The sequence below is a fragment of the Oxyura jamaicensis genome, chromosome Z (assembly GCF_011077185.1).
Source record: "Oxyura jamaicensis isolate SHBP4307 breed ruddy duck chromosome Z, BPBGC_Ojam_1.0, whole genome shotgun sequence".
NCBI classification, from domain to species: domain Eukaryota; kingdom Metazoa; phylum Chordata; class Aves; order Anseriformes; family Anatidae; genus Oxyura; species Oxyura jamaicensis.
The window spans coordinates 78081618-78096371 of record NC_048926.1 but is presented as its reverse complement, the minus strand read 5'-3'; the positions used below and the strand labels follow the sequence as shown (position 1 = coordinate 78096371).

The window sequence follows — 14754 nt, the reverse complement described above, 5'->3', positions numbered from 1 at the left end:
GGGCCAGACCCCAGTCCCCTTCCTTGTCAAAGTTCACATTTCATTACGTGAAAAGACGCAGGAGCAGACTAACGATGGTGGTTATGGATTTTATTTCACCTTTTCCTCCCGTGGCCGCGCGTAGAACAACGCCTGGAGGCCGCCCCCTGCCCTGACTGAGCCCGCCCACATCCGCCATCTTCCCGCCCCGCCCCGCGTCCGCCATCTTCCCTCTCCGCCCCCCAGGGCCCCGCTGGGAAGGTGACAGTTGGCGGCCGGTCGCCGCCGCCATGTTCCACAGCAGCACGCAGCGGCGGCACTGGACCTTCGGCAGCGAGGAGGAGCTGGCTCGGAGCCGCGCCGATGCCAACCGCAAGTTCCGCAGCAGAGTGGCGGCGGCTGGGAAGGTGGCGGCGGGGGCCATGGGGCTGTAAGGGGAGAGGGGCGCCCTCCCCCCCCGCCCCGTGTCCCAGACTGCCGTGTCCCCTCACAGGTGCCGCCGAGCGAGCCGTGCCTGCTGGAGCCCCACGAGGAGCTGGCGATCTGCAAGTACTACGAGAAGCGGCTGCTGGATTTCTGCGCCGTCTTTAAGCCTGCCATGCCGCGGTCGGTGGTGGTAAGCAGGCGCCGTGACCCCGTGCTTTGTGGTCCCCGACGCCTCTCCTGTGCCTTGGCGTGCTGCTTGCTTGTCTGAGCACGAATGTCCCTTTATTTTCCACCTCTCCGGTGCTGCATATCGCGTTTCAGGCTGCTTTTCCTCTCCCTTTATTTTCTGGATAGTGCACCAGTCTTAAAAACTGTAGCTTCTCAGCCCTTCATCGAGGAGTAGAAACTCCCATCATCGAGGAGTAGAAACAAACCCAGAGCTTTTCAATGATACAATTCATGATACAAATGTTTCAATTCGTTGAAATTTATTTCCACGAGTCAATGATACAAAAGAATAGCCTCGCTGCTGCCGGGGGGGCACAAGGGGTCCCAAAGGTGAGGTGCATGGTCCAGTTGCTCTTCCAGCACTGGCGTGCATCTGAGCACAGTGAGCTGGTTCAGGCACCTGTCCTGGCTTGAAAAAAAGGAACTTTGAAGTGACTTGAAGGCAGAAGAGTCCCCTGCGCGGTCGGCGCGTTGAAGCAGGGACTTAAACTGTGCACCTTCTGCCAGCTAGTCATTCGGAAGTGTCGTCAGTCATCTATCTCCCTTTCTGGCCATTGTGGTGAATAATGAAAATGATTAACATCTTGCTAAAAGTGCATTTATTATGCACCATTAGGCTGCCACTATATGCTGTGTGAAACCTGACTTTATATTTGAGAATTGGCTGCCCCAGCTCAGTGTGCTGAGTCAAACTTCCCAAGTAACAGGTTTGAACTACCTGATTTCATGCTGGTGGGGTTCAGATCAGCGGGAAATTCAGCAGTGACAGGCTGAGGTACTTACAGACACCCAGAGAAGTGTCACTTTTAAACATGCAGGGAAATTGACCGTCACTGTCTCTTAAATTTTGTGTCAATGTCAGATTCTCATGAAGATGTCATCAACCTTTTTGTCAGTCTTCTTAAATGTATGTCTAAACATGGCAGAAAAGATAACCAAATTACAATTTTGTAAGCTTATTACACCCACAAATGTACTAGATTTGGGAATGATTAATGGTATGGCATTTGTGCCTGTATTGTGTCCTGTATGCATCTAGTATATATTCACACTTGTTAATGCTGTGTGATTTTATTTTTTCTCAATCTATTTTTGCTTCTATACTTTTCCCTCCCCCCCTTTTTTTTTTAATGTAGGGAACAGCTTGCATGTATTTCAAACGCTTTTACCTCAACAACTCAGTGATGGAGTACCATCCTCGGATAATAATGTGAGTTATCAACACACCTTGAATTACCATATTAATTTAAACATTAGAAGTATACTCAGCATTTGTTAAGATATTAAAAAAACCTGAGAGATTAAATATATGTAAAGACCTAGTCTGGTCGCCTTCTGTTTCTGCTTGGAAAAGTTTGTGTTCTAAAGATGATACTTTGAAGATTAAAAAAATAATTCTTCACAGAACTTAAGAAAAAGTGGATGCTGCAAATAATGAATTTTTATTTTTTATTTTTTCCTTTTAACCTTCTCAAGGCTAACATGTGCGTTTTTGGCCTGTAAAGTAGATGAATTTAATGTGTCCAGTGCACAGTTTGTTGGTAACCTTCGAGAAAGCCCTCTTGGACAGGAAAAAGCTCTTGAACAGATACTGGAATATGAACTGCTACTTATTCAGCAGCTGAACTTCCATCTTATCGTGCACAATCCATACAGGCCGTTTGAGGGATTCCTAATTGATTTGAAGGTAATAATGTTTTATGTGCTGCATACTTCGTGTGCTAATGTAAGAGAAATGTCATGGCTTATGTTAGAAAAATTAAGTGTGCTCTTAATGATGTTGATTGTAAAGTGATAGGCGGGTGTTTAAAAGGAGGTCTGTTTTGTTGTGCTCTTTAAACGTCATTTATTTTGAATAAGATGGCCAGCTACTCTTTGGCTTTATAGTATATTGTTGAGTTTGGTGTTCTGAGCTGATGAGTGGAAGATCAGGAACAGCTACTTACTTTCCTAAATGTTTTCTAGACTCGTTATCCGATGCTGGAGAATCCTGAAGTGTTGAGGAAAACGGCTGATGACTTTCTCAATCGAGTGGCTCTGACAGATGCATATCTACTCTTTACTCCCTCGCAGATAGCTCTCACTGCTATCCTATCTAGTGCTTCAAGAGCAGGAATTAATATGGAGAGGTATTTTCATTTCTTTGGAGGGATTTATTTGCTACTTGCATAAAACTTTAGATGTTCTTGACTAGTAGAAGTATGCGTTTACTTGGTAGTTAGCAGTCTGCTGCATTAAGTATGTTTCAAAACTAAAGCTGTAGTGATTTTTTTTTCTACTTTGAAAAGCAGGAGCTGTGCAGTTAGTTGGTGTCTGGTTTTTATATTCCTTTGAAATGTTTTTTTTTGCTTCTTCCAAAGTGACAGTTTTGCCCTGATTAGAGCAGAGTAGGGTTTTCAGACTGATCGTGAAGTTCGGAGTGAATGGACTGGAAATGCAGTAGAAAGTGAGGGTATGAAACACCTAAAGAATCACTGAAATAAAAAAGTAAGATTTTAAAGAATTTCTAAGATACCTAAGATTTTGGAGTCAAATGGTATTTTTCTGCACTGATGGCTACTAGCCATGCCCAAACTGTAAGAGCTGCAGTTGGTTGGTACAACCATCCGTGTGCACAGAAATAGACTAATGAGGAGGTGCTCTTAAGTAGCTCAATTTCTTTTCTGTGGCCTACCCACTTGTTTCTAAAGGCATCATGAAGGGCTTTGATACCAACCCTGAAAGACAGTTTATTAAGGCCATTTTGTTTAAAGAATCTTCCACAGTGTGAGAGAATGCTCTTCAGGATTCACTGTCTTCTCAGAACAGTGTGCCAGTGTTCAGGTGCTTATTACAACTTGTCGATTTCATTCCTGAACTTATTTTCTGTACTCCATACATCAAAACTCAGAAAGCTTGGATATAAAGGAAACTAGAATAGTTTGTAGGTAGCATGTGATTCAAGTTACGTGAGTTTTGTCTACTCATAAAAACCAAATTCTTTGTCACCCATCAGCACCTACAGTTGCCACAAGTCACTGTTTCACATCAGCTTCAGCTGCTGCACGTGAGAGAAGCTGCAGCACAGGTCTTGTTGGCCTGTGAGTAGGGGTCCCTGCATTGGCAGAACAGAGTTGGGTTAGAACGCAGAGGCTTGAAAATCTGTTGGTCCCAGATGTTGGCATGTATAAATCAGTCTTCAAGAAATTACAGGAAAAACAACAGCAACCTGTCTCTGGCAAATGATGGCTACCAGTTAGTCTCCAGTTACAGTGTCAGCAAAGGGCTCTTAAAGTTGTATGAGCAGCAGCACTAAGTGAGCAGCTGCCAGCTTGTAGCAATTAACGTTGTCTTCATGGTGGCTGGGGCTTCAGACTGTGAGCTGCAACTGACACAGCAGAGTATGTTTATATTATAAGTAAGTTTTCTGCTTGTACAGACTGATAACGCTTTAAGAGTCCTTGGATTTTAAATGCAAGCTTTCTTTCCAGCAAGGGATAAACTGCTTTTTTTTTTTTTTGTAGATCTTGACAAGGATTGTTGCTTATGTATCTTGTGGTTTTAACTGCTGGTGTGTGCATTTTTTTTTTCCTTTTTTGTTTGTCTTAAGATTTGGAAGCATAAATGAGAAAGCAAGTGCTGAAGCTGAAAGTGAGATTGATTAGTCTCTAAACTTTTCATATTTTTACTCAGGGGTCCTGCACCATGCGTTCAATATGTTTCATAGCTTATGTTTTCATCTAAATTCACTTAAATCTTCCTTTTTTTTAAACACTGGAATGTGATAAATACCTGTGTGATGGTGTTCCTCGGGTGTGCTGTGTTAATGTTGTTACTAAAAGGAACTTTGAGGAACAGAAGAATGCTGGAAGTGAAGGACTTGCTTTTCTGTCACTTTATAGCACTTCTGCAACAGAAGTGTTCTTACTAAGTCTAATTATAACACTTCAGCAGATGGAAATAGGAGTTTTGTTAACTAATGGTAGCTGTCACAAGTAATTATGGCACTTTATTTTAGGAAATTATTCTTTCATTTCTCCTTACAGTTACTTATCAGAAAGCCTTATGCTGAAAGAAAACAGAACATTCTTGGCCAAGTTACTAGATGGCATGAAATGTAAGTAAACATTGGAAAAAAAATGAAAAGCTGTCTCTCTGAAAAAAAAAAAATATATATGTTTTTCCAAACAACAAAAGTTTTAAGCAGAAAAGTGTGTTTCCAATGGTTTTCTCCACCTCAGGGCTTGCATAGAGTAGGTAAAATGTGGGCAGTACAATGTCTAGGGATATGCAGTGGGAGAAAACACTCAGACTTACCTTTGTTATTAAATTAAATCAAAATGGTAAAGAGTCTGATGCTTTGCAAATCATATATGTTGTACTGACTTTTTTAGTAACTGATTTGTATTCAAAAGTGAGAAATCTGTTTTGAGCACTAGTTAATGGTTTTGTGTGCGTTTGGATGAGTAACTTCTTTTCAGTCACTATGACTTGAGAGTACAGCTTCTGGCAAAAGCTGCACATAACTACTTCTACCGCCAGAGGGTGACTTTTGTAAGCTAAATAAGTGATCTGCCAGCCTTTGTACCTCACTTTTACTTTGCAGCTGTAAAGGTGTTTCAAAAGACGTTTAGGTTTGCTAGTACACATATAAAAAACAAAACACGAATGCTAGCATGGTTTAGCTGTGACAGTGGGGAGTACTGATCATTATATTAAATGACAGTTGAGGTATGGAATTTTAAGAATGCATTCAGTTCTTTAATATTGTAAACTAATGCCTGTATTTAAAATGGTGAGTACTAGCACAGAAAAGAAAATATCCAGTCTGTTGACTAAGCAGACTTTGGTGGTGAATATATCATGCAAGTCAGCAGGGTCTACAAATTCAATTTAAATTGAATTTATAAAGTTTGAGGTACTCTTACCTCTCTCTTCTGCTAACAAACCTAGTCGTCAGGTTTCTTTCTCTTACTGAAATGCCGAAGGAACTCTGGGATCACATATTCACTTGCAGCTTTGTGGAAGATAGCATTACCCTAAATTACCCTTCATAAATGTGGCTGGCAGAAAATTTTGAGGCAGTTGAGGTGCCAGATCTGTAAATGGCTTGTTTTGCATAGAACTGGTGGTAGAGAAGGTCTTCTTTCTTGTAGGGTACTTGTAAATTTAATTTGCATTCATAAAAGACAGAAAACATTTTTTTAAGACTAGGAGACAGTGCTGAATACAAAAAATATCCGTTGATTTTGAAAGTTGCTGGCAAAGTAATGTGAACTCTGTAATTTGCCTTGATGAAAACCAAAAAATGTGATGCTGGCAGCTTATTTCAGTGTAGCCCTTTGTGCTGAGCTTCTGCGGTTCCTTGATGCTATTTAGAATTAATCCTCTGTTTTTAAATGATAGTCAAGCCTCGGTTATGTAATCTTGGATATGCCAAAGTCAGTGTGCATCATATGATGGTAAGTTTAGTAAGCAAGTGATTTGAGAGTTGGAGCAGGTCAGAACTTGGAATATCTAATGGTCTGACAAATAAAAGTAAGGATTTTAGTTATGAAGCTTTCTGTTAAGGTGGTAAAACTTGGCTCACAGTGTCTTGAAGTCTGTTTGGAAAATAGATGTGATGTTTTCAAAACCTAGCAGAGATGTGAGGGAAAAGGAGATGAACTGTTGGCTCAAGCTTAAATATGAGGGATAAGCAGTAACAGGAGCCACACTACTGATTGGTACTGACATTGTGTAATTCACAGGGTGCAGCAGAAATTACTTAGTTTGCTTAGAACTGTGTTGTTGCCACTGTAGGCATGAAAAATCTGATAAAGAAATATGAACTGCCAAGGCCTGAAGAGGTTGCGGCTCTAAAACAGAAATTAGAGAAGTGTCACAGTCCGGAGTTTTCACTTAATACCAACCTGTAAGTAGATACTACTCTGTAATTTGTTAAATTTCAATCTTTTATAGTGCTATGGAAATACTGACTGAACTGTGAGTGAATGAAAATGAAAGCATGTCAATGCAAACATAAGGGTGTCTGTTCAAAGTCTTGGTTCTCAGGTTCACGCAGTTCTTCTGTAACACCTAGATGTTTTTCCTCTATGCTGATTTGCACGGCAGGCCCCAGCAGTGGTTGTTTTGTAACATGGAAGTGGAATCCTGAGTGGCTTCTAAATCTGACCTCTTGATCTCATCTCATGAAACTCATGGGCTTCAAAAACATGCGATTAAAGCAAATTGTGTAAAGGGTTAATGCTTTCTTAAGAATTATGTGAGTGGTGAAGGACTTGCTAACTCTTTCAGCCCTTTCAATTTAGTACGTACTGTGAACTTGTAGTAAGCTGTCAGTTGGGACTACGTGTTTTTTTTTATGACACATTTGCTTATGATATGATCTTAAATACTGTAGTCAAATGAGACTGACTCTGGAAATAAATAACCTACTTTTTTTTCTGGACGGCGGTTAGGAAGAAGAGGAAAGGTTGTGAAGATGATGACTATAATGCAAAAAAGCCTAAAATGGATGAGGTCAGTAAATGTATGGTACAAATACGTGTTTTTCCACTCTAACAGTTGATGAAATTGACACAGCCACTGACAAACATCTGCCGCTGATGTTCTTCCACATATTGCTTGGAGTATTTTTCAGCTCATTTTTAAAATGAGACAGAGTTACTACAGGCCTGCATTTCGGAGTGTTTTTTACTACTCATATGTTCTGTGGGGAGTGGGAAGAACACAGAGAGCATCCTTCCTGCTCTTCCTTATGCTTTAGGAAGTCTCTTGCCAAACCACAGTGCAAGATGAAGCGTAGTAGTTCTACTCCACTCTCTGAAACTCTGTGACACCACTGAGGGAAAACAGCTGTTAAACTGGCTTGGAATACCATGATGAAAGTCCTGGTTTTGTAAGGCCGGGAACTGAAATCCTAGCTGTACAGGTAGAATTTCACTGCTCAGGATTCGGCAAAAGGAATTTGATAAAAAATGCATCAGGCAGGCATTTCCACATAAGCTTTTAGGTAGTGTTTTTCAGCTGGCCAGTGTTTGTGAAACTGTTTTCTTTTACTTTGGCTTCTTGAACAAGGTGGAAGTAGCTGGTTTGCTAGCACGACTTGCAAGCAGTGCAGATGAGTAGCTTGTACCTCAGGTTGTGAGTCCAGGTATAAATACGGGGGGGAGGGTAATCTAACAAATGAAAACAGAGTAATCCTTCACGATCTAATCTGAACACCTTTCGTAACTTTCAGTTGTATTGTTGTCTAGAAATTGTGGACGACACTGCTACATTCTGGTGGAGGAATAGCTTTGTAAGGAACCCTTTTTAATGGAAGTTTTATTGATACTGAAGACCTTGTACATATAGAGAGTGATCTGTCAATCTTACCATAAAATGCATGGTTTTGGTTTTTAAATAGTAAAACTAGTTGAATTGGGTTGGCAGTGTGCCCTCACTGCTATGAAAGCTAACAGTATTCTTGGCTGCAGTGGACCAAGTATCACCAGCAAGTCAGGAAAGGTAATCCTTCCCCTCCGGTCTGCACTCATGGGGCTGTATCTGGAGTCCTGTGTCCAGCACAGGTCCACCAGCACACAAGGATGAGCTCAGCACAGGGCCACCATGATGACTGAGGGACAGGAAGAGAGGCTGAGAGAGCTGGGACTGCTCAGCTTAGAGAAGGGGAGGCTCAGGAGGATCTCATCAGTGTCCATAAGTACCTGAAGGGAGGGTGCAGCGAAGACAGTGCCAGGACAGGAGGCAGCGGGCACAGACTGGAGCAAGGAGGTTCCCCTGAGCACCAGGCAGCACTGCTGTGCTGTGCGGGTGGCTGAGCACTGGCACAGGCTGCCCAGAGGCTGTGGGGTCTCCTCCTGGGGGATCTTCTGAAATCACCTGGACACGGGCCTGGGCACTCTGCTCTGGGTGGCCCTGCTGGAGCAGGGGTGGGACCAGATGAGCTCTTGAGGGCCCTGTGAACCTCTACATTTCTGTGATTCTGTGAATTATATAAATTATCACAGTGGTTTCTAGTTAGTCATTACAGCACCAACTTGAAAAACAATCTTACCATGGTAAAGCCATAAAACCGTAGAATGGTTTCAGTTGGAAGGGCCCTTAAAGATCATATAGTTTTATCTCACCTGGCCAATGAAATGTGGAACCTCAGGCACATTTTATGGTAACTCTTTAATGCCGTAAAACTTTGTCTTATGTCCTCTAACTGCCAGTCTTTAAGGAACATACAGTAACTGGCAACTCTTACATTGTCATTTTCATGACTTTTTCACATTCTTGCAAAGTGACTTACCAAATAGTTCCAAATAAGCTGTAGAGAGTTACTCCCCAGTTTACTTGGAAGGGATCTTACTTTAGCTTACTTTGGTTATGCTGATACCTTTGTTTTGAGGCAGTTCTGATTTTCGGGGTTTCTTATGGAGTAATTTATATTCACAATACTTTTTCCAAAGGAATATACTTGATTGGATAAATTGACATAGTGTGCAGCATTTCATGAACCCTTCTTAAACAGACCTAACAGCTCTTGAAACTTTAAATACTGATGTATCTGAACTGCCAAGGGTTTGTACTTCTTCATTTGTCAGTAATTACCACATGCAGGCACATACTTGAAATAGCCGGGACACAAAGGAAAAAGTAATCTTTTCAAAGTCTCTCGTATGTGCATACTTTTCAAATCTTGAGGTTTCAGTAATGTGCAGCCAGCTGATATTAATTATATTTATAGCTGTAAGCAATTAGGCTATGATAGACTAATCCATGAAGATTTTTTCCCCTCAATTACTAGTTTATAACTGAAGTTAATACCAATACCGAAGCCATGAGTGGAACGGCAAGCCCATCAATTTGCAGTGACAGAAGAAATGCAGAGGCTACTGATTGATCATTGATGACTCAACTGCAAAAGTAATGAAGCCATAAAGAAGGCAAGTTATTAGTAAAAGGCTGCAGGATGAGCTCCCATGGAAATCTCTGAAAAGGTGTTTGTAATATAAAGGATGAACTAAACCTCAAACAGGCAGTGAAAATGGGCTGCTGAAACGACCTTCGTGACTCTGAGGCTGGGAATGGGTAACTAGCTTTAAGGTTAAAGGGCTTAGTCACCACTAGTTAAAATATTTCTTAGTCTGTAGTCTCTTCATGTAACGGTGCTGTTACGTACTAAATCCTGGTCATAAAAAAAATAAGGGTTTTTGTTTGTTTGTTTTCTCCTTCTTTGATAAGCATTATAGCATGCTTACAGAAACAAGCTGGGGTCTATCCCTTGAGGCTTTCAGTTGGTTTTTTTGGTATAAGCCACCACTAGCTGAAAACAAAATCTTTTCCTCTGATGTGTTTATGTGACTGAGTTACCTCTGGTTTCATCATCCCTGCGGAAGACAGCACAGTGGGTGGGTGTAAACGTAGAGTGACAACAGTTTTAATGAACTCGGGGATCAAAGTTTAAGTGGAGTCTTACAACAAAATAGGGGAAACATCTTAAACTGTTCTCACATTTAGCAACATGGGAAGCTTGAGCAGAAATCTGAGATCATTGGGAGTTGCCAGGAAATAAAATACCGTTTGTCTTTTTCACCAATTGTTACCTATAGTCATAGGTCAAGCACATCATGACAATCTGGGAGGGAGCCTAACGAACATTCTTCTGTGTAGGACTTGCATGAATTTGTATTCATCTTTTTCCATGTTGACTGACATTCTTGCTGGCTGTCAGAAGTATAACAGCCCCTGGCTGTGTATTGTCTTCCACCAGTCCTGGCAGAAACACATGCATGTCAAGTAAGGTGGACAGACAAACTAAGTTTTAAAATCAGTGTAAAGTTGCTGTTCACATCTTTTACTGATAGTAGGCACAGTCGAAGAGATCAAAGTGACGTTATTTGTATTACTTGAACTCTCTTCAGCTGGCATATGTAAGGGATGTTACCCTGATACCATGTGCAGCAATACCAGCTGGTCCATGTTCCTGCAAAACTTACCCTCTGGCTGTGCAGCTCAAGGCATTGCTTTTTTCCTTCCCTTAGGAAGAATGGACCGATGATGAGCTTGTGGACTTGGTGTAACCCTGATTATGGAATCCTACCACTGCAGTATCTGCTGTCCTGTGGCGTGTGAACCTGTCTGCCAAAGGTTCATTAGCCTGTAGCATGAGGTATTTGTTCTGTTGCTATTTAATATATTTGCAATAAAGCATTTTTTACTGTTCAATTTTAATTAATTGTAGCTCCATTATAAAACCCTCATCCATTTAAGGTCAAACATCAGTAAGAAATGCTTGCTTAGAGAAATCTGTCAGGCACAGAAGAGTGGCAAAGTGACGTTAAGAAATGCACTGCAGCATGGCAGTAGCTGAAGTCAAACCTGGCATTTAGCAAAGTGATTAAATGCAAGTAGAAAGCAAATCTGGTAATAGATCTAAGTGCTTTAGAGCAAAACATGCCTGCCCTCTTCCCAAGTTTGTTACTGACACTGTTGAAAGAATATAACCTTGCCCCTAACGTTTTCTGCATTTGAGAAGAGTTTCTCAAATGTACTGAGAGGCTGCAGCAACTACTTTACACTATGGGAAGTAATATTCACAATTTTGTGACTTACTTGTTACTGTATTTCCTGTTCCTGCAGCCATGATCTCAGTGGCTGTGATAAACCTACCCAAGGGCATCAGAGGAGAACAATTTAAAAGCTTCCTAACTACTTACACAGCTTCTAAATGGAGAGCAAGCTCTATTTCCTTTTCATACATTGTTTTAGAACACATGCAGTTTTAGTATACATTCACCTAAAATGCAGCTATAGGAACTTTTACTAGGCTGTATTAAGAGCATCAGCTCTACCTACTAAGTACACTTACTAGTATGATATAAATACACTACTTGTGGCACTTGAGAGCTCTTTTTACAGCAGAAGGTTCAGTACTGGGCAATCTACCTTCCAGAAACAGATGGCCCAAATGGAGAGCAACAGCAAGCCTAAAGACATGTTAGGAAGAATGTACTAGAGTACAGCAAAGGCCCAAAGATAAATTCCACAGAAATTAGAAAGAAAGTAAATGCAAAATGCAGTTGAATAGACAGGAGATACTGTGTGATGTTGTAACATCTGTGTTCATGTTGCACAAGAGTTATTTATGTGGTATCTCATATCTTGCCAGTGAATCTCAGCATCCTTTAATTCTTTACCAGGTCACTCCCAAGAATTGTCATGAATGGGGACGAACCCCCCAGCATCAACTGCGTATTCTAAGTTAAAATTCTGATACTGGTAACAGCCATTTTCTTGGCTCATAAGAGAGTGGCACAAATTAAGTTTTTTCCCCATCTCTCTTATTCAAACTCTTAGCTTCGGTCTGTTACACTGTATTTAGACATGGTAATGCTTTTCTGGGGATATATGCTTAAAACCAAAGTGACACTGGATGAACACTTCGAGGGACATCATTCACATATGCAGACACTAGGAAAAAATCTCCACAGCAACCAAAGTTAGCAAGTTTCCATAGAGTTGATCTGCAGCTTGATTTATTTTAAAAACTTGACTTTCCATGTATAAAAATAAGATTCATGGTAGACATACAGTACACAAAAGACCAACCAATACATATTTTATAAAATGGTTTAATGAATGCATGCATGTCTGATACAATGATCAATAAATTTACTTAATTCAAATTATTTACTGTTGTAAACATTTTACAAAAGCATTGTGATTTATCTGGATATACAGTCCTTGATGGAAGAACTATTCAGACTGAATCAGTGGTACATCAAAAAATAAAGCTGACAATACCCATTCTGCATATTCTCTTTCAACATGATTCCAGCAAGAGAAACAGCATGGTATAAAAGTGTACAGTAAAGATTGTTCCTACCATAACATCAAATTCTGAAAACTGTAAATACAAGTTAAAGTGGATGAAACAGTCAGAAGTCGTAATTATTGTAACCAGTCAGAAATTACAGTAAGAAATGTTATCCAGTTATATGCAGCTGTCAAAACAACACCTTTCTTTCTTTGTCAGTTGATAATTCTCTTCCAACAAGACAGCAAAACTTTGGCAATTAGAGGTGCTGAAAATAATTTTAAAGTTCAAGACACAGTCACAGCATTTTCTTTGTGGAAGGTGAACTGTACACCAAGGCTCAGAGGTTGTGAAAACTGTTTCCAAGTGGAAAAAAGTGCAAATGTCCTGCACAGATAGCTTAAAAAGCTGCTGGTACAATCATTCACCAACAGAATCTTTGTTTTCTTTTTGCATAGTTCACACATTACTGGGAATGTGACAGGGTGTGCTATTTTTGGCAAGAGCAAGAAGAAAGTGATACTGGTGTGAGTTGCCATGTTGGGCATGCTGGATCCATGCAGAATTCAGGTAGAGGGCTGCTACCTGATGTTGTTGGACACTGAATACTGATTTTGTTTTTGTTGAAGCAGTTCTGTAATAGCCAACAGCTTCTTAAGAACATGCTGTGGAAAAAAGAGTCAGTACAACCATATGTTAGCAACTAGTAAAAAACAAAAGTTTTACTTGAGATACGTTTTCAGTATTACCCTACCAGACTTACAATTATGTAGTTTAGAGCATAAAGAAAAGGGAAGGGAACACGACACAACAGCTCTGATTTCCTAGTCAGTAGGACACTACTTGAAAATGGAACACTAACACAGCATTGTGAAATTTGCTGCTGCACCCATGTATCTTCTTGCTTCTTTCGTCTTTAAACACAGGGTAAGAAAGTATACTGCTAGCACATGGTTGGGAGTTCAATCATTTTTGTCATTATGAAAGTACTGTTCTAACTAAAATAGGTGGTCCTGAACCATTGGGGCAAAATTAGGAAGAAAAGCGGAAAAAAAATGCAAGAGAATTTTGTCCGTAGGAACCCATAACTGAGAATTTCTCCTGTGACACACGAAGTTAAGTATATCAAGGAAAGAGGATCACATCCCTTCATCATTATCTGTATAAGGTTTTTCTGAAGATCCACTCTTTTTTTTATGAGAAGAAAAGCATAACCCATTTGTCCAAGCGTGTGTATTTAGCACTGAAAGCTTCTGTCCTGCCTTGCTCGTCTAGCCATTGCTTGTGTTTTTTGTCACGACTATCAGCCACAATGACTCAATTATGAACTCAAACATGACTTTTTTCTCTCATGCCAATGAAGAGGTAGATTGCTGTTATTGAACTGGATTAGATTTCAGGTGCTGTGATAAAAAGCCTCCTATTTTATTTTCAATTCCTTGTATTAAGAAATCATCACAGAAATTCTCAGCAGCTCTAGTTGGGAAAAAAAAGTGCTGAAATATGCATTATTCCAGTAAAAGGGCTCTTGTTCTGCTGAAAGAACCTGCCATACAGATTTATGGTTTACCTGAGATTAAATTAAGGCCTTAGAAATACAATAGTGAAAGTGATTAAAAAAGGTATTTGAAAACACTTAGTGTTAATTGAAATTAGCTATCAATATCCAAAACTTAACCTCTTTGAAAGTGAATCATTCCAAAACAAAGACAACTCCTCTAGAAAGCCCCACAACTAAAACAACCAAGGGTAAACCTCACTAACCGAAATGAAAACAAAAACAAAAACCTCAGAAAATCCTCTGTGGGAGTCCCCTGCTAGTTTCACTGAACATGCATCAGTGGTTTCAGCTGATACTAATCAAATTTAAGAAGTTGCTAGTAAGAGGTTTTTTAAGTGCAACTGTCCCTGCCGTGGAAGCACTAGCATCAAATAGTAGGTTACTCAAATCACTATTGCCTGCACAGCACAATACACAGAAATGTTACCGTATGGCAAGTTTAATTCCTTACTTGAGGTTCACTATTATTAGCAGTCCCAAAGGAGGTATATTACTTCTGTAGAACTTTGAGATAACGCAGTAAGTAATTTGAAGGGGTTCCTTTTTGAGTTTTTATAGAGCCATGTGGAAGTTTAATTATTTACAGTAGGCCTGCCTGACAGCTGGAACAAACTAATCACTTACAGGTTTGCTAGAAAAGCTTACCATGTTTGTTTATAAATGTACTACAAAATTAGGAAGCAGAAATAAGATAGCAATAGAAAGCTAGGGGAAGTAAATTTAGTTAAGCTGAAACAAACAAGATCCTTAAAATACTGACCTAGAGAAA

At 40.2% G+C, this 14754-nt stretch overlaps 2 protein-coding genes across 6 annotated transcripts in view; one reads left to right on the top strand and one right to left on the bottom strand.

Moving 5' to 3' along the window:
• Positions 1-216: 216 nt before the first annotated feature.
• CCNH (cyclin H) lies at positions 217-12414 on the top strand. 5 transcript variants are annotated; one of them, XM_035309773.1, is made up of 10 exons: positions 217-386; positions 473-595; positions 1770-1843; positions 2110-2320; positions 2599-2762; positions 4659-4729; positions 6415-6526; positions 7074-7134; positions 7856-7924; positions 8539-9406. In XM_035309773.1, exons 1-10 carry the CDS (start codon positions 270-272, stop codon positions 8569-8571), a joined length of 1035 nt encoding a protein of 344 aa, XP_035165664.1. In that variant the 5' UTR covers positions 217-269; the 3' UTR covers positions 8572-9406. The 5 variants fall into 5 exon arrangements, 4 of the variants coding, with proteins under 4 accessions (XP_035165664.1, XP_035165665.1, XP_035165667.1 ...); XM_035309774.1 differs by lacking the exons at positions 7856-7924; positions 8539-9406 and adding an exon at positions 9413-10617; XM_035309776.1 differs by lacking the exons at positions 7856-7924; positions 8539-9406 and adding an exon at positions 11610-12414 and having other exon boundaries at positions 238-386.
• Positions 12224-14754, bottom strand: part of RASA1 (RAS p21 protein activator 1) — a 66515-nt gene continuing 63984 nt past the window's right edge. Inside the window, exon 25 of the mRNA XM_035309770.1 lies at positions 12224-13089. Coding sequence (XP_035165661.1) covers positions 13006-13089 — 84 coding nt within the window. The 3' untranslated portion in view covers positions 12224-13005. The remainder of the gene's footprint in view (positions 13090-14754) is intronic.

Excerpts from the sequence above, each read along its gene's own strand:
- CCNH (XM_035309773.1), top strand. The coding sequence starts at position 270 with ATGTTCCACAGCAGCACGCAGCGGCGGCACTGGACCTTCGGCAGCGAG. Across the intron at positions 387-472 it reads GAGTGGCGGCGGCTGGGAAG|GTGCCGCCGAGCGAGCCGTG; the intron begins GTGGCGGCGGGG and ends GTCCCCTCACAG. Across the intron at positions 7,925-8,538 it reads GGAATAGCTTTGTAAGGAAC|CTGGAGCAGGGGTGGGACCA; the intron begins CCTTTTTAATGG and ends TGGGTGGCCCTG.